The 20,196-nt window shown below is 35.6% G+C and overlaps 2 protein-coding genes across 2 annotated transcripts in view; one reads left to right on the forward strand and one right to left on the reverse strand.

Moving 5' to 3' along the window:
* Nucleotides 1-30: 30 nt before the first annotated feature.
* prxl2c (peroxiredoxin like 2C) lies at nt 31-2,608 on the reverse strand. The gene is made up of 6 exons (XM_066711237.1): nt 2,297-2,608; nt 1,820-1,888; nt 1,658-1,711; nt 969-1,074; nt 664-798; nt 31-261 (listed from the first exon to the last, which is right to left on the reverse strand). The coding sequence occupies exons 1-6, from the start codon at nt 2,474-2,476 to the stop codon at nt 134-136; spliced, it is 672 nt and encodes a 223-aa protein (XP_066567334.1). The 5' UTR covers nt 2,477-2,608; the 3' UTR covers nt 31-133.
* A 1,389-nt stretch (nt 2,609-3,997) lies between these two features.
* fbxl17 (F-box and leucine-rich repeat protein 17) overlaps nt 3,998-20,196 on the forward strand; it is a 259,378-nt gene continuing 243,179 nt past the window's right edge. Inside the window, exons 1-5 of the mRNA XM_066711238.1 lie at nt 3,998-4,198; nt 6,911-7,592; nt 9,817-9,939; nt 10,316-10,573; nt 11,482-11,613. Of these exons, the coding sequence (XP_066567335.1) occupies nt 6,930-7,592; nt 9,817-9,939; nt 10,316-10,573; nt 11,482-11,613 (1,176 nt within the window). The 5' untranslated portion in view covers nt 3,998-4,198; nt 6,911-6,929. The remainder of the gene's footprint in view (nt 4,199-6,910; nt 7,593-9,816; nt 9,940-10,315; nt 10,574-11,481; nt 11,614-20,196) is intronic.

Here is a 20,196-nt window from a genome sequence, read left to right on the forward strand (position 1 = left end):
AATATTAATTGTTTACATTGCGTGTATATATATATATATATATAAATTTGAATGTACAGTGCCTGCCTGACTTAATGCTCTTAGCACAGTAAGACTCAATCTCCATCTGTTTTTGAATCTACATTCTAGGGTTTTATACATGAATAATTGGAGACTGATCACTGAAATCCACTGTCTGTACTCCTGCTAGCTGCAGTAGCCAATTTATTGGCATCTGATCAAGCCTGTTCATATCAAAATGTGCAAAGTGAACTTCTGAGCCTGTGAAAAAATATACAAAAGAAAGAAAAAAAAAAAAACAGTCAAAAAGCACATGCACGATTGAAATACTTAAAACTGATATAAATATATTTATCACAACAATTATATGATGAAGTTAAATATTAAATTGAAAACTACTCTGGAATGTTATAAGCATGTATGTAAATATCTCAATCTTCCTTAAAGTTAAAACATTGTATTAGCCAGAAGACTTCATAATTAAATTCAGAGGCTCAAGGCAGAGGTTGCTGGCCACTTCATAAGTGTTAAAAGGCATTCTGTAATATACTAAAGGGGAAAATCAGTTACTGCAAGAGCTTTTCTGTATATATTTAACCAGTGACCCAAAACAATACAACCAGTTTCAGAAATTACATTTATTAAAAGCACAGAAGAGTTTACCTGGTCCTAAAATGAATGACCCGCCTTGTTGTTGGGGGTCCCCTTGAAAATCAAACACAGGGCTGGTAATTGCTCGCCACATGCTTTTGACACTGCCAGAGAGCATGCTGGATTTCACATGAGGGCTTTGAGCTCCTGCAGTACAGAATATAGATGCAGAGATAATCTGAAAATATAATCTTTAATTACCCTTTTTTACTCCATAGTCCCCAGATGCTTACTATGAGGCAATATGCATAATATAAAAACACGTAATTTAGAAAAAAACCTATATCTACATAATACGACCTTAATAATAATTGTACCTGATTGCATGAAGGTCTCCTCTCTCTTCATCCCAAGCTTTTTATAAATGTGTTTTTCTGGATCAACATATATTTCATGTGGATATCTTGTCAGTGAGCAGAAAGCCTGTATGTGTGACCCATACACAAGATATTTAAGACATACAGTATTGCAGGTTCACAAACCTTATTTATGTAATTTTCTATAAATCCCATTTTAATTAAGTCCTGGAACCAGTGGAGTCAGATGTGAAGTTCTGATTATTACAGGCATCTTTTTTATATAGTAATTCTTAACCAAAGATTGCTTTTCACCTTATATATGGTGACTGGTTTGCTTGAAGTCTGATTTGAACTGTTATTGCAGCAGACTGGGGACACTGATTTTGATATCAGGACACATGCATCATGCTTCTACTGGGCATCCTTAATGTGTTGACTCTTGAAACTATCCATTAAAAAAAGGATTACCTTAAACAATGACTTTTGATCATAGTTTGGTCGCTTCGCAACTCTGAAGATCAATGCTGGATTAATTTAGAGGTACTTTTAGGCAATCCTTGATTCTTTTCTATTATTTGCCACTAGCACAGTTCTCCATAAAATATTGTCATAGGGATCCGAACAGACATCCTATAGTTTATACTCATTATTGATTATGAACACATCTGAATGGGACAGATTAATTCACTAGGGAAGTACATGCATACCTCTATGTGACGGTGAGAGGACTGTCCAATTACTATTAGTCTAACATCAGCTTCCTGTTGGAAAATAATAAATAAAATAAAATTATATATATAATTTATCTGTATGTGTGTGTGTGTGTGTGTGTGTGTGTGTGTGTGTGTGTGTGTGTATTTTTTACTTACTGTGAGGAAACTCTTTGGTATTTTAGCCAGATCTTCCACATATTCTTTGCAGGTGTAGCACAAAAAATGCTATAAACGACAGTCAAAACAATTCAATAGGTTTCTTTCGTAATTAACAACAAGAATCATAATACATTCTAATTTCAATTGTGTAACCTATACCCTAACAATATAGACCTGTCATACAAACATTTCACCCAGCCTTTAGATTGTAAATTGCTCGGACTTTTCTAACTATAATATAGACCCATAGGTGCGTTATTTTCTTCATTTCTTTCCAGTGTTAGTTAAGATGCCTTGCGCTGCTGATATTAATCCTGAAACTGCCTTGATCTCAGTACTTCCAGTAGCCATCCGTCTGCCTTCATTAGGAAACATGTATCATTAGAAACCAGCCATACTTACAAAGATGTGTTCATAATAACGCACCAATGAATCTCTAACCTACTGACTTGCTTAGGAAAAAATGCTTCTTACCCTAACAAAAATTACGATCGCCTTCTTGTCCTGATATAAACCTCTAAAAGGTATCCGGTTTCCATGCTCATTGTATACAAAGCAATCGTCAGTGTCTGATATCTGAAGTGCAGCAATGCTTTTCTGTTTTTCCAGCGGGGATCTGCCAATCTGCTGTGTTACTGGAGGATCTGTAGCCATCTTTTATTTGATTGCAGCTCACAACTTTTCTCAAGTCCTTTGCCCTGGCTATTTTGGGCTGTGCAATGGCCTCAAAATGTAGGAAGCCACTCCCACAACATAGCAAGTTCATGTACTGTCTTGTTGTCTTAGGAGGGACAACAATTCAAACGTTGGGAACATGAATGCATACCTTATATACATTATTTACATTGCACTAATTGACATGATGAGGTTCTATATTCTCTATATTGGTCATCTGATTTCTGCGATACACTGCCTACACCCAGGTCCAAAGGTAACAGCACAATTCAGAAAAATGTCTTCCTCCTAACCCTGTATTTTATTTGCCTTTAATTTAGGCAGAACTCCCTAATGTGTTCAATTATATCTCCGGATTTATAAACGACCAATCTAAAGTACAGACTGAGGAGAATAATGTATCTTTGGAAATGTATAAATGAACAGTCTCATATTTAAAAAAAAACACCAGCAGGGGTCGTTAAAAAGATTTTATGGCATCAATAACGATTTTAGAAGCATTTTTATGCCGCCTAGTGAAACATCTATTTATTACATTGTACCTAGTGCAATTTTTATAATCCGATTTCCCAATCCCAAATGGTACATCTCACTAATACATATTCTATTCAACTTGAAAACAGTAGCACTATCATTGTTACTTAAGGTTTAAAATGGGCTCAAATGCACAGGGAAATAATACAGTTTACAAACAATTAAATAAAATAAACACATGCAATTGAAAATGTGTTTCTCCGGCCCAAGAAATCAGTTTTGTTCATGGAAACAAATGTTAGGTGATTCCTTATCAGTAAAATACAACAGAGTAATGGAAATACAGCATGTCTTATTATGCAGGAGCCAGCATCAAAACTAAGGCCTGCTTACAAAAATGTGTTCATAATAAATCAACTCTAAAATAAATACATACACAATATTAGCAAATTATTAAAGAATGCAAAGATGAACAAGAGGGCTGAATGAAGTGAAACTTATGCATTCACTACATTTTAAAAGGTCACAGTGCAGTACAGTGTATTACAGTCCAATAGTGTCAAGGGTTCTAGTAGGGAAACACTGAAAGAAGTAATTATTTTGAATATAATGATGTATAACAACATTTTGGGAAACTTGCACAATTACTGTGGAATAGATGCATTTTGGCTGTTCCCTACTAGGAAACTGTTTTGTCCCCTACACCATAATAATAATAATAATAATAATAATAATAATAATAATAATAATAATAATAATGTGATGATGCTGAATAATTATTATAATTTAGAGTTTCAGCTCCCCTAAAAAATAAACTTATTTTTTCTATATGTATTCAGGATACACAGGCTTGTTGCTAAGCGTGGAGGCGGGCCTTATTGAGTTTGATTGACAAATGGTATGTGCTCTCAGTGACGCCACTGTGAAACTGACAGGTTTGTTGTCCAATTACAAGGCAAGAAAGGTGGACCCCTGCGCCTGGAAAGCACAGGTTTTATCCAATCACTACTTCTCAATGGGCAGGACTTCCTTTCCCCATGTATATTCCGGAACACTTTCTAGAGACAGCAATAACATATGTGTTTTGGGAATATATTCGTAAATGTTCTCAATAACACTGTCTTTTTAAATGTACCGAGTTCTTGTTGTATTTATAATAATACGTGGATTATGAACGCAGGGGCTGAGAGGGACCAGAATTGTGAGAACTGGTGAGAAGACATTGCTGTAAGTAAGATGAACTGTTTCTTCTCCAATTCACTGCTGGAAAGTTGTTTTCTCCCAGGTTATACATTACCACCTGTAATTGTCTTAACCTGAAAGCTCAGACAGCGACAGAGCTGCCGAGGACTGATATCACCGGTTGTAAAATCGTGAAAGCTTTTTAAAAAATGATCATTTTTAGCTTCTCACGAGCACGGGAGAATATGTATTTTTCGCTGTGCAGCTCAGTAAGAAAGGCCCACTATTTATTATATAAAGAGTATTTCTAATAACAGTGCGTTGGTGGGGAGTTGTTTATGTACTGTCACGTTATCTTGTGTCCCTGTCTCAGTCACTCACTGATAGATGTGCATCATACTATGGTGAGAGTAATGTATATTGAATGCTAATGTATTCGATCAGGTCAAGTGTAATTAAGTATATAATAAATAAATAAATACATAAATAAAACATTGGTAGTGCATATAGCATTATTTAGAATCTCCCAAACACCGATTTCTCTGATCTTTTTACTTGCAGCAGAATTCCACGATGATGTGAATAAATACTAAACAATCATTATTTGCAATGATTAATTTAAAATACTAATCAATACTTATGTAGATCTTGTGTGTGAGACAGTAATTTCATCCCGATTGATAACCAGGAATTTTGTTCTCTTTAAATATTATTCACCTAACGCATAATTTAAACAATTGTCAATCCATAGGGTATATTTGTATGGTTTGTCTTATTATGTTGATTGGCTACCAAACCATTAGTCTTATCCATATAAACCATTAGTTTAAACCACGAAAATGCTACTACAAAGAAATCAGACAATTGTCAAGACGACATTCTATATAAATGCAATATAACTGGGGAAGTATTTATATATAAAAAAATGTTTACTATTGTCTGTCTTTCAATGACAGAGTTAGAAAGACTCCACATTGTATAGAAGTTTGAGCCATGCACTGTTTATGAATGCAAAGTTTGCATTTATTATTTAAAAACTGCTAAATTAGTCTTTGTGACTATTTCCACTGTAGTTCAGTTGTATAAAAAAAATACTCTATCGGTTCATATAGTTGTTGATTGGAATCTGTGATGTCCAACATTCCCCTTTTTTATTTATTAACAAAACAGTCAGTTCCCACCAGTTGCCTAATGTGTCATGTTAGGTGTTAGACAATATTCAAAATTAAATAGATCAGAGTTACTGCTGTGGTTCTATTTATTGCAAAACAGAGGAGAACACTTGTTGAAGTCTCGTACGACATGTAATCACTGCCTTCTTTTTCACAATCAATGCAATTCATTAGTAAATCAGTTTTTCCTTTTGATTTGTAGATTTCTATGGCCTATATTTTGGTGTAGTAAATTAAAGACATTACTCATATTCTCACCTCCACTATTACCACCAAACAAACTCTGTGCTAAACTGATGATCAGTGGAAGTAAAAGGTATTATGGTTTTAATTTTTGTTGTTTTGTTGGGAAAATGTACTTCCATCTGTACTGGAAATGTGTATACAATTTAGTAGCTGGGTTTTTCTTTTGCAGTTTTAATGGATGGCAGACCTGTTGTCCACTATTGTTTAACATCTGCAAAATCAGTAGAGGATAACTTAACAACATGGTGTTTTAGCCTTGCATTTTTCATGATGTATCACTGATTTGTATTTTCAGGGCCCTTGGATAGATATCTTAGAATTGTATTCATTTCTAATTTATAGCTATTATTGTTTTCCCCTTTCATACTTCCAACAAATTCCAACTACCATCTGCACTCTTTCAGTGGCCTTTAAAAGCACTGTTAAGATCAATGCTGTATAGACATTTGCATCTTCTGACTCTTTCAATCTGCAAGGGATATAAAGTATCGGAGGTGTTGGCAATAAGATGGTCAGAGTTCTGACTGATGCTGCCAAGCTCCACATGGCCAGTGAGAGGAGGTATCTAACACAGCAAGCTGACAATTCCCCAGCTGACTCCACAATCATCAAGTCCCTGAAGAATTATGAGCTCTGGGGATTCACAAACAAATTCAGTAATTTGGACTGGGTTTAAAGAAACTTGTCTTGCACTCTGCTGAAAGTGTTTTACCTGCTTAGCAACCTGGGACACCCACATTCCTCCCCCCGTTTGTAAAACCCTTTCCTTGCTTTTGTCGTCCACACGCATACATTACTTTTTTTTTTTTTTTTTTCTTCAATGAGTTTGTTGTTTTCGGTTCAATATTTCACTATCTTCACTGTGCAGATCTATATATTTCTGCTTCATGAATATTATTTTGAAAGGGGTTCCATTATTTCATACATCTTTCATTGATAAGTGGTTTGATGTGTTTTCTTCACCATGCAGCCGTGCAAATGTAGAATGAGGTGAAATCATAGCACCCTTCATCAAACATCAAATTTATGCTTTAGTTTTGTGTGAAAGAATTTGCTTAAGGCTTTGTATTATTTATCTTATTAGAAAGTAATATTTTACAGGATGTTTAATCATGTTTTTATTAAAAAATTTAGCTTTTGTTTTAGCTTTTGTCTAACATAGATTTAGAATGATAATCATCATATATAAAACTGCTGCTTTGGTGTTCGGAGAGCGATGTCAAGCTCCTTCCCCCTTGCAAGTACGTGGAAACTTGCCTAATTGTATCAGTACATTTTGTGTGACTCACCTGTGAAATTGTGTAGCTTGTGTGAAGCTGTGCGTATTTGTCTTCCGCAGAGCACCCTGAGTCTTCTATATGGGCCATCTTCTTTCGAAAAATGGTAAGCGTGTGAAGAAGAGGAAACGAAAACTGCGGAAGAACTGCTTTCTGCACGGGCCGTGCATGCTGTGCTTCATTGTGCACAACAGCGGCAGCCTTGACGAGGACCAGCTTGAGAGCGCTTCCAAACTTGCTGAGAGGTACGCCACACTTAGTTCCCCCGAGGACTGTGCCAAGTTTCTCCTGTCCCCCAAGGAGCTTGCCATCTGGGAGGAGCAGGGCAAGAGCCTGCTGTCCAGCGTTCCGGCCAAGCTCATCGGGCCCCAGCTCTTCCGAACCGTCTCCAACGAGTACTCTGAGATGGTCTGCAAGCGAAAGTGCACAGGGGTACAGAGGTGCACACCCTGCAAACAACCGAGATGCACTTTCCAAGAGGTGACGGAAAACGGTGCTGGTGGTGACTCGGCGGCCCAGTGCCACATCCCTCTGTGCCCTCTGCCTTCCTCGTCCTCGGACGGCTCCAACGTGGGCCTGCAGACAGACTCGGGGGAAAGCCCAGACGTCACTGGTAGCACCGCAGCCCTGCAGAGCTCCTCCGAGAGCAGCCAGCTTACGCCAACTGACAACCAGAGTGACAGTAAAGCGTTTGAGACTGACATTCCCAGCATCAATCACCTCCCATCATCAATCCTTCTGAAGGTGGGTGTAAAAAAGACACAAAATGACAGAAACATGGCTCCACTGGTCCTTCTAGCAATGCAGAATAATGCATTGTTTTGGGGTTCACACACTGCAGTTCAATTTTTGTACTCTTTACAAATTTCTGGATGCAAATACATGCCCCAGACAGAGCCTTCAATGATAAAATGTAACTTATACAGTTATGATCATAATATTCAAACTTTGATGTCCCTGGATGAAGTGTGTAATTAGCACAGAGACTAGATGCAGGCAAATGTGTATTTTCAGCATCTGCTTAAAAAAAATAAAAGCATACACAAATCTACATAAGAGCTATTTCTGCTTTATAATAATCTGAGATAACTGATGTGTTTCTGATCATATTCAAATTGTATTGAAAAAGTGGCCTCACAACTTTGCAGGGGTTACAGTAAAGCTTACTACCTCTTTGATGTATGTTTTCTGATTTCACTGTTGCATTTCGTAGTTTTAACAGATGTTGCTGCGCTGAGGGAGCTGTAGTAAGAGGATGTTTTATGGTATACATCCTGAAAGTACAATTTAAGTCTGCTTTATTATTCTGTCTCCTGAGGCACAGCTGAAATTGTGTGATTCAATTTAATCTCCATTCCCTATTTGATTTATGACTCGGAGTATGTGAATTAAAATATCAAAACAATCATAATTGTGTTGGACATGATATTTCAGGAATGGTAACTACTGTGGACAGCAATGGTAAATCGCATAGACTTATTTTGTTTGTCAGAACCACCGAGTTACTGAAGACCTTAAAGGAATGAACTCCACCTATTGCCCTGTCCATTGCCAGAAAGATTGAAAGACCACAGCAATACAACTTTTCTCAAGATTAAGCAAAACTAAAAAAAATGTACATATGTTTAATATAAATTTGCTGAATTACAGTTATAAGGTTTTATTCTAACTTAAGTCAAATTTAAACGTAAGAAGAATGATCACTTCTGCAGCTCCTTTTTGCGAGGTTGAAATAAGTATTTTGTTAACTTAACAGTACTCAACTTAATCAGCAACATACATTTAATAAGTTACCTTTTTTGAAATCGTGAGTAAGCTATTGGCTTTTCTGGCACCTGTTTCCCCACTCTTTTGCCTGAACCCAACATCAGACGTCAGCTTTAAAGTTTCTCATTCCTGGTCTATTCCAATTCAGGAGCGTGAGTTGTAATTTAATTTTGTTAGTGCTGTACGATTAGCTCCTTTGTTCCAGGATCATTAGAGACTTATGGAAGTCCAGAACCCTGGTGGGAAAGGCATTCTGCTAATTCAGTTTGTTGCTCGCATTAATGGTAATGTAATGAGCAGTTATTAGCATATTAATATCCATCAAAAACTCAGTTTGGGGTGAAAGTAAATTAAATAGAAAAGAAAATTAAATGAGGTCTCATTTCATTAGAAAATTAAACAGTGCACTGTCATAGAGGTTTAACGATCTGTGTCTTGACAATACAGTCTCTGTCTTTGTATAATTAGACTATACAAGGAGCTACATGGTAGTCATGCTCGCAACTGTTATTTTGCTCTTATATACATAAGATATACATGTTTATCAACTTGCTCTTGGGTTTTTATTCAGCGATCTGTTTATATTTTGGTGCTGATGTTATGCGTGTTTTTGTCATGAAGTTAATTATAAACCACAGCATAAATCTGCAGTCATCCGGTAAGTCAAATAGGATTTTTGATTAAGTGTAAATATTAGGAAACAATCTGAAGTCTCCAAAGAAATATATATATATGTTGTTGTTTATTATTATTATTATTATTATTATTATTATTATTATTATTATTATTATTATTTATTTATTTACATATTTAAAAAAAATATTATTTCATTTTTTGTTCACCTTCCTTAAAGCCAGCTGCTAAGATTGGAGAACAGCACTCCATTGTTAAGCTGTCCCAGGTAGGCCTACCTGCTGAGCAGCAGTGTATGGAGATGGATGTAGCTGAATCCTAGAAAGAGTCTCATCCCTCATGATTTATGAGAACTTCATAGGCTCTAGTTCATTCAGGCCGCAGCAGTGACTAGCATGACTGAGACTAATATCCACCGTGACGACACAAACCTCGCCTTCTGTATTATTTAGTCTTATTGTTTTGTTGATGTATGCAAATCTATTTAGGATTTACATAAGTATTTATTTTTGAAATGTGTATTTTCAAAATTAGCTCCCGTTTTGATTCTGATTACTTTCTCCCTCAGGTGTTTTCTCATCTATCTGTCAGGGAACGCTGTCTTTCTGCATCACTAGTTTGCAAGTATTGGTATGATCTATGTTTAGATTTTCAGTTCTGGAAGCAAATAGACCTCAGTGGCTTGCAACAGGTATGTCTGTTTTTAATGTGTTTTATTATTATTTTTACTTTGTGCTCATTATTGGTTAAAACATTGGTGCTATATGTAAAATATGTAATGGGATGCAGCATTAATTCTGTAAAGCTTTTAGTTTTGTTACTTTCTGTAAATGGAGGACATCCCCTTTGCAGAAGTCAGTGTTATAAAATCTGAAGCTATTATAGTATTGTGGTGTACACGTATTTCTCGGTGAAAAATGTGTATTTCTCTGTGTATTTCTCAAATGCAAAGCATGAAAGAAATATGCTCTTAAAAAAAAAAAAAAAAAAAAGTTGTAGAGCAGTCAAAACAAATGATCTGACAATGTGCTTTACATAAACCCTTTCTCTCTGTTTATTTTTTGCAGGTCACCGATGACCTTTTGGTAAAGATTGCATCAAGGAGACAGAACGTCACTGAAATTAATATCTCAGATTGCCGGAATGTATTAGATTTTGGCATTTGCTCTCTAGCATCGCAGTGTGCGGGCCTCCTGAAATATACAGCATACCGGTGTAAACAGCTCAGTGACCTGTCTCTCATCACTATTGCAATGCACTGTCCACTCCTGCAAAAGGTGCATGTGGGCAACCAAGATAAACTCACAGATGAAGCACTAAAAAAGGTAACACTCCAAAAATACCTTAAGAAGTTTAAATCAATAAGTGAAATGATTTATTTAATTGGATTGCGCCATAATAAAACTATGTGGGAACATGTTTTTATTAAAGCACAGAAACCCTAGTTACCCAGCGGTGTACCTGGACATTGTGGTGGCTAAACTGAGTATCCATTGAACACTGTACATGTGTTTAACTAGTTCTCAATCTCAGTAATTCAAGATCCACCAAAATATCCTTCTTCTGTGTTTTTCTAGGCCTCCAAAGCAGAGGTCTGTATTGATTCGTTCTATCTGCACAGTACCGCAAAAAACATCAACATAGGCCCTAAGAATATTGCTATTTTATAGAGTTGCTGCTTAGGCGGTATTTCAGTTTAGTAAGCACAGAATGGCTCTCTATTGTGTTGTCACTTTTTTCCCTTTTTTCCAAAACAAATTATTATTTTATGTATGCTATTCCTCCTCACAGCTGTCGTTGGAGCATGCCTCTGGGAATCTGCTACATATCTTAAGTCTTTTAAATTTAAGGAAACCATTACATTTCTTCTGATCTACATGTCTTTAGTTACAAAAGTGGTTGTTTTATATATTACAGAGTTGTGTTAACAAAATACCTTATAATACCTCATATTCCCTCTCCCTCCTTAATCTCCAAGGATTTGCAAATTATTATTTTTTTACCATCCCCAGGCTGTTGTTAAAACCAGTGGTCAGTAGGTCCGTTTGCTGTTAACCCACCATTTTTTAAACTCCTTTCCTGATTGTATCTGTGTTTTAAATCCAGACCAAAAACGTCCCTCTTTGATTTGGCATATTGATATTGTAAACTGCCTTGGGCTATATGTAAATGCATATTGTGTTGTATAAGGAAAAAATGACATTACAGTAAATCTCATTCATTCTTATAATAGCTGGGAGTGCACTGCTCAGAACTGAAGGATGTCCACTTTGGCCAGTGCTACAGCATAACTGACGAAGGCATGGTGGCTCTAGCAAAGGGATGCCCAAAGCTGCAAAGAATCTACATGCAAGAAAACAAACTGGTATGTCTCCTCCAATGCAGACTGCATTGTTACAAGTTGTAAAGAACAAATGTTTTAGTCTAGGTAGTGTTATGGAGGCTATTTAATCACACATGGGAAGTACCATGAAAATAATTAAATTAATATTTAAAAAAACAAAAAAAAACTTCCTTTGGCTAAGGTACAGGGTACAAATGAAATACTATGCCAGACTGAAACTCGGTAAGACCTCCAAATACCATGCAAACAAACAAAATGTTGTAGTTAAATTCTCCTCAAACAGCTGTTATCACTAGTCAGTGGACATGCTGAGCCAAAGGATGAGAAGTTTGAAACTCTTTGAAAAAATTCAAAGTAAAGTACATATTTCCAGCCACATTTCAGTGCAAGCAGACAATTAAAATATTCCACCCATTTGCCCTCTGCATTTATCTGATTATCTGCATTTGAGAATGATTAAACCAATGCTACATTCCCAAGCCATATGGGAAGAGCAGCAGGTTCAAATTTGTCTTCATCTTGGTGCTCATGCAGCTCAGACACTTGCAAGCTTGATCTAGTTAAACATGTGGAAGTTGTTTTGGAATTGTTTGGATTTATTCTATTTCCATTTGCCAACGTTTGCTGGGTTCTCAACACAAGAAAACAAAAAGAGAAATCCACCTAGCTTTGCAATGACCTGAGACTCTGAGAAGTTACTGCAAATTACATTTGTTTTAGAGACGCTTATGTTTCTGGAGAGACATCAGTGGCCATAGGTGTGGATATCCACTTTATAGATATTTCATTGTATTTAACTTGTGTGTTACGAACGTGGCAGAGCCCTCGTGTAAAGCAGTTTTCTTCATCTGCTCCAGACCCAGCTAAACCCTGTAAATGCTGCACCAAACAGAAGTCTGCTAACTGAACATGCATAAGTGCTGATAACCCTTGCCTTGGGAATTGCATCATCCCATTACAGCGTGGCATTCTGTGATACACGAGAACTAGTCTAAGCTTTCAAGAAATTATTTGAACTTGACAGGCATGTGTAATTTGTGTTTTTTCTGCATCTTTTCAGAACTCTTCATTTGGTTTCATACGTTTTCGTTTTTTTTTCCAATGGATGCACTACATTTCAACAGATATCTAAAACTCATACAGCTTTAGGAGTAATTCATCACTAATTCCACACATGCAAAAGAAGCATTGAGTGATTTATTTAAAATATAAATAAAACCTGTCCTTTAATAATGAGGCTGCCTGTCTTATTGTCATTCTCTTGAAGATGATTATTATTTATTTATTAGCAGACACCCTTGTCCAGGGCAACTTACAAAACATAAGAGCAATACAAAGTGCAATAATACAGTGCAGTTCAAGGCATAATACATTTTACACATTCAGAATTTACACAAGTGTATACGAGATATACAGTAAACAATATATAAGGTCTTACATCCTAGATTGTAAAAGCTGATAATTGCAGACAAGATGTTAAGTCAAAGTTAGGAGCTAAGGGAGAGGGAGCATAGGGGAAATCAAAATAAACAATACGAGTGCTAGTAATGCAAAGGCAAGAGTATTATTTTCAAATGTGACCCTTCCTTAAAAGGTTCAAACCGATAGCACTGAAAATTCAGCTTTTTCTCCCACAACAGAATCCTCTGTTTTTGTGAGGGAAAATGAGTAGCAGTAAAGTGCACTGTCAGAAATCTGCCTTTCACTCTCATCTGTATTTATAATGTCAGCTTGTACTTCTTGAAAAATGATCTTGGTCTTGTAGTTTTTAGTTTATAGAATGTAATTCAGTACCTCTACAGGTGTGTAATGTATTACACTTAAGGGGAAAGGATGTTGATCAAAACAAATTTGTCAACCTTCACAGAGATTGGACACATTTAAAATGCTAGTATATACTCAATTTGTAGTGCACGTTGCATGAAAGTAGTAACATTTATGATTTTTTTTAAATAAAAAATACAATGATGGTAGCTCTTCAGAGTTCTGAAAGAATGGTATTGCTGATTAGTGCCCAAAATCAATTCTATGAGCATTTGCCTGTGGGAAGCTCCAGGTCACAATATCTCTATGCTAACAGCAGATGTCAGTGGTGATCCATTTTTGATATTAATACACACACAGTCATGTTTTTGTTTTGTTTCACATTCTTAAAAATAAGTAGAAAACTAAATTAAATTAAAGAAAAATGATATATGTGGTTCAGAACTAACTGTAGTACAATATTCTATCCATTATAATTTTAGGGAAAACACATTTTATCTTGGTAATGGCTAAACATTAACATAGAAAACTGTAGACATGAAAAAAGCATGTCTGGATGAACCAGATCTGAAATTGGATCCTTTGGACTCCTTTAAATATTTTTTTTCCTGGTCTGCTTATTATTTTGGCAGATTCTTACAATGCTATGACAAATAGAAACTGTTAAATTAGTGTGTTTTTCTGTCTCCAGTTTTTGTTTTCTGCTTTTAAATCATTGTCATTTTTAATACAGGGGCCAACTGAACTTTGTTGATTTATATCTGCTTAGTAAAAAGCTAAAACATACAAAGTGCAGGATTTAGATATATATGGAAATATATTACTGGCAGTCACAGTGTCGGGGCCACATGACCAAACTTGCCAATATTACCATAACCAAATTTAACAGAATACATGTGTTTGGTAATTTTTCTAAAAATATTTCTCCATAGATTAGGCCAGGGGTAGTCAATAATTTTTTTGTCAGGGTTCAAATTTCTTGGTCAGGGTATAGTCAAAGTCCAGACTCCAGAGGGGGAAAAAAATCACACCTCCAAATGCCCCTTTCCAACACACACACACACAATTCTGTGAATTAGTAATATACCTCATTGCTTATATATTTAGTACATTCTTTTGACAAAGTACAATATGGGACACATCCAGTGAAAAATCCCATATCAATCGACATTATGCAGGCAAACTAGATGCTGTCTGTGTTGCTTGTCAGTCACAGAGATCAATTTTGGCAGATCGATTGGTGCCCCTGCTAGAAATATGTGTCGTCTTTGGAAATAAGCTGTGTTTCCACTGCTGATGTGGGAGTTTCTAGGTGAATGCAAGCTATGGCACCGTGCCCCCCCTATATATACACCACTGGTCATGTGTATGCACTTTTATATTATGGAAGTGAGGTTGAAATATGCCCACACGACCAACAATCCACAGTTTAGTTGTTTATTTATAGAAATCACAAAAATAAACCAAATAACTTTTTGTTTTACTAGTACAAAGTGACGCTCTTGCCCCAGTCTGGAACGTGTATGAAGACGTGAACCGTGAACCTGTGAGCAAACAACTAATTATCTAACGGGAACACTAGCTCTATATAGGACATTCCATATTACACCAAATATATAACATCCTATTGGCTATATACCCAAGAAGGGCTGATACTAGGTTCTACACAATAAACACTGAGTGCAACAAACCGCTGTAACAATACATTAATAAATAAATACATAAATAAAAAAATAAAAAAGATAATCTTAATTAAATGTATTCTTGCGGACCGTTCAGAAGTGTCTGTTGTTGGTAGATTTGGCCTGCGGTCCGCCTATTGACTACCCCTGGATTAGGTGGTCAGTATATTCGGGGTTGTTCATTCCATTCTGGAATGGATTAATTTGGTCAATAGTCATACTGCTTTTACGATACTGTCTGAACCGACAAAATGTCCCGAACCTTCATATTACCACCTCTGGGTCATTTAACAGGCACTATACATAATTTTCACTCTTGATATTTCTCTTTAGATGCTCTTTCCTCTAGGTGCTGAAATTTGTTTTGCTTGTTTCCATAACACTGTTTTGACCAGTCTTTATCGTTTAGTGTGCGTTCTAGTGCTTTCTGAGCTGCAACTTTTCAGATACATGTCAGGTCAATCTGAAGAATTTCAGCTTAAATTCATGATGTATGGTATTTATATTGCAAATGTGTTCAAAGAAGCACTCACTAAAAACATATGCATATCAAGCATATCCTGTTACATAGGGCTTTATAATATAATTATAAGCATTACAATTCACTTCAATGTATTTTTTAAAATTATTTATAAATTGTGTAATTTTGTTGAAGAACAACGTGAGTCAAGTCCTTGTTAAGCACGGGTGAAAAGTGTTTTCACAAACATTTTGGTATTTTAATTTTATTTGTGAGATGGTTCAATACGGCTTTTCTCTGTAGATATGCTATGAGTGAAGTATTGTTTTTCACACGTAATACTTTCACAAGTATTATGAATTTCTAAACACATATTATGCAGATTTGAAATTCATCAAAACATCATGGCTGCTGATTTTGTTCCTTTTATGTCAGAAAAATATACCTTTTAAGGAACTGTTATAAATTTACTTTGAATGGCAAGAGCATGTGTTTAACGGTGTCCTATATCAAATGTTACAGAAAAATTGGTTTTCCTTAGCAGGCTTTGGTAATTATTTCAAAGCGTTTGATATGATTGTAGTGTTTCTACTTTAGTTAATAGAGAGTAGATTAATCGCTCAATAAGCAATTACCCTTTTTAATTAGAAATTTAGAGGAAGATTAAAACATTGATTTCCCTTACCAAAAAGAAGAGTGATTTTTGAATTATTTACAGTCGGCCTGGTCTTAAAAGGTCTGATTTCCTTGAGCATATAATTTAAAAGTGGAATATAGGCTAATAAATTTCTCTATCAGTAGTCATAAATCCATAGAGTCTTCTCCTGCAGGATATGGCATACTTAGAACTCGATTCTCCAAAAAAAAAAAAAAAAATCATTAACTCATTTATTTTTGAGTAATTCCTCAGTAACAAATGTCTGATTAACATATTAGAATAGTTTCAGTGGAATAAAGAGAAAATATGGAATGTCTAGAACATTGCATTTGGGAACTTCATTTGTGTTGGCTTGTTGCATCTGCAAAGCATATATGATTTGTAATTTGCCTGTGAAATTCAATTTTAATCTCTGTATCTCACTGTAAACCTAAATATATACATAGTGCAAGTTATCACAATCTAAACATAATATTTTGTAAAAAACTTTCCCACTTACCTTTGAATACCTCAATAAAGTTGAAATATTGTGTTTTTTAATTTAGGTTGAGGCTTAATAAAGGTTGAACACATAGAGAGTTGACAACAATTTCTGTCTTAGAGCAAAGCGAATCTGCTTATATGTTTCACTTAATTAACTTGGTATAAGACACCTGTTGATCTTGAAATCCTTATCAGTGCCGTGCTGAATGTAGTTGTGTGTGATAAGTGTATGGATTCTTTGTTTCAATATGAATGAATAGTTTCTTTATTAGAAAATGCGAAGGAGCCAGAGCTGTATATCACCAATATGCACTTAACTTAGGAAATGAAATTCAAGTGTGAAGTGCTTGGGATGACAAGTCGAAAGTTTGGCAGCCATGACATGCAAGTGTCAAAAACACCTTATTGCCCACATTTAGGCTACTACTTTTATACTTTTTATAGTTACCTTTATAACCAATTCAGGCAAACAAAAAAAACTGGAAAATAACTTGATGCTCAGTCCAATATAAAAATTGTATTATTTTTTACCCAGACTGGAGTGCCACATATAAACCTTGTTCTAGCCTCTAGTTTTAGGGTACATGCCACTTATTTTTACAGTTGTCTGATGAGTCTTCAGTCCTGCAAGCTGATACCAAGCTGTTCCTGCAGCTTTGATCATTGTGTTGATCCATAACGGCTTCAGATTCTGCAACTGAAAACAATACAGAATATGCGCCCAGTTTCTACTTCCCTGCACAAAGGTGTATAGGATGTTTTCATAATATAAGCACATCATCATAAATGGAAACGAACCACATAGCTATATATGAACAGCTCTGATGATCCTCTAAATCCACTTAATTAATGGAAAAATATAGCTTAGCTTATTATGATCATCATGACAAATAATTATTATATCAACTGTAGTCAATGCTTTTTGAATGAGACCTGTAAGACTTTATCTCCAAACCGATGACATGAATTCTCTGAAGAGGTGTATTTAACCATTGTAAAATGCACAGCTGACCTTCCAACTCCTCCAGCTCCCCTGTGCGTCTAATCCGTAAAGAGACAATCTGTGCAGTCAAACCACATATTTCCAGGGTTGTTTTATGAGTTGTAAGACCAGTAGCTAAGGCAATGATAATCAACTGTTTCTGAAAGGATCCTTGACATTAGAAAATTATAGGTTTGGGTTTAGAGCTCCAAATAATGTTACAGCTGTGAGACTAATACATGTCAAGTATATCTACATTGTTGACTGCAGGTTTCTGTCTGTAGCCTAAATCACATCCATGTAAGTTCCACACAGTTTTTTTTATTTGTTTGTTCGCCGTAAAACAGGGTTCACTTGCCTAAAAAATTATTGCTCATGTTATGTATTGTAGGTGCGCATTTGTTTTTCCAATGCTTATTGTACTTGTTCATAGTGCTGCCCCCTGCTGCAGTTTTCAGGAAACCGTTGTACTGCTGAAGGTGGAATGTGTTGTACAGATGTTTATTTCTTGTCTATGGCTTGAATTCTTGGGGGGGAAATAAAAATGGATCTGATTATTTTATTTTCTCCAGATCAGTAGTGTTCCTCTGTTAATCTGAATATGTACCAGTTGGTATGTTTTTTTTATTTTGATATGAACTACCCCATTTTACTATTCCTTTGAAGACAAAGATCATATAAAGGCAATTTCTCTTTTCTCAACATTTTTGCAGCATTTCAAGGCCTCAACTCCCAGCTGCATTTCCTTGCTCTGAAACTTGCTGAATTCAATATGTTTTTATTGTTGTGGAACCCAGCATCCAGAAATACATTTATGAAATCATCTTGCCAAATGTTGAAAAGGTACACCGTCTAATACAATACAAGACAATACAATTTCCAGAACACTTTGCATAAAACACCCCAGTACATTGAAAGGAATGGCATTGTAACCCCTGGCTTCATAATTGGCTTCTTTTCAGAGAGAAAAAGTGTTTTATTTTTAAAATGTAAAACGGCAGGTTTCTTATTGTTTTCTATTGTTGAAGTTCCACGGCAGTAGAATGAAATATGCACACCAGCTGGAAAGAAAAACTGATTTATTTGTTTAATCTAACCATGGAAAATAGTTTTTCTCCATAATATAAAGGGAAAGTCAACACAGAAGAAAGTTTCAAGAGAAACCTTCAAAGCTACCATAATTTTGTGCAGTATAATATTTTTAAATTTCCCCCCTACTGGCCCCCAGGTTTTGTTCTGCTGTACTGATATGGAATCTAGTGGTTCCTTCCAGAATCCTACTAGACCATTGTGAACTGAAAGAATGACATCATGTGCCCTAGCACTTAAAATCAATCGAAATAAATGAAATGTGAATTATACAAGAATAGTGACTTTCTTGAAGGGAAATATGATGGGGTTATAGAGCTTGTGTTCTTCCTTCCCATGTCCCAGTAGGTTCAAAAACATGCCTCTTTTGTAATAACTCACTAGTACAAATACCTTTTCATTTAAAGTGATGGTAAATATTCCACAATTACCATTTTATTTTGGTTTCCTAGTTATTTAACCTTCTATGTTTTGTAAACCACCTTATAATTTAAGTGTTTTGGGTATTTTATTTTGAAAGCACCGTGTAACCTGAAGTGATTTGTCAAGTTAACTGTCTGTTCTGTGAGAAGTCTCTGGTGGTAAGAGTTGTGAAAGATTTTGAATGAGAACTATTTTCAAACCTACCAGTGGGACACTGCTTCTATTTCTTTATTTTTGATTGTTGCATGTCTTTGTGTTGTAGTGTTTTACAATTACTCAGTGCCTTTTGCTGTAAGTGTATATTGTGCTTTCATCATTGGCATGTAGTCTATGTGTGTGTAGATGTACATGCACTTAAAATGATCCCTTTATGATTTCTTGGACTTATGTCCTTTTTTGAATTGTGGCAAGAGGGTGGTATAGATTATCACCCTTTTGCCTACAGGCTTATGACATTTTCAACAAAATAATCAAAAGCATACTTTTTCACATCAGTGGTTACTAGGTTTTTCAAAAACACTTGTGTGGCACTTTTAAAAAAATGAGTGCTTGATCCCAGGTGTACATTTAAAATAGAAACAAATCTGCCTCACTTAATGCAAAGCAGGCTCAGGACTATGACATACATTAAAAATCTTGCCAGATTATTTTTTTTATAAGGACTCTAAATAGTTTCAGAAGACTCGTATATATTTAGATATACATGTACAGTAATGTGCAAAAGTTTTAGGCAGGTGTGAAAAAAATGCTGTAAAGTAAGAATACTTTCAAAAATAGACATGCTAATAGATTATCAATTAACAAAATGCAAAGTCGGTGAACAGAAGAAAAATCTACATTAAATCCATATGTGGTGTGACCACCCTTGGCCTTCAAAACAGCATCAATTAATCTAGGTACACTTGCACACAGTTTATGAAGGAACTCAAACATCTTGGAGAACTAACGACAGTTGTTCTGTGGATTTAGGCAGCCTCAGTTGCTTCTCTCTCTTCATGTAATCCCAGACAGACTCGATGTTGAGATCAGGGCTTTGTGGGGGCCATACCATCACTTCCAGGAC

The sequence above is a fragment of the Amia ocellicauda genome, chromosome 8, assembly GCF_036373705.1.
Source record: "Amia ocellicauda isolate fAmiCal2 chromosome 8, fAmiCal2.hap1, whole genome shotgun sequence".
NCBI classification, from domain to species: domain Eukaryota; kingdom Metazoa; phylum Chordata; class Actinopteri; order Amiiformes; family Amiidae; genus Amia; species Amia ocellicauda.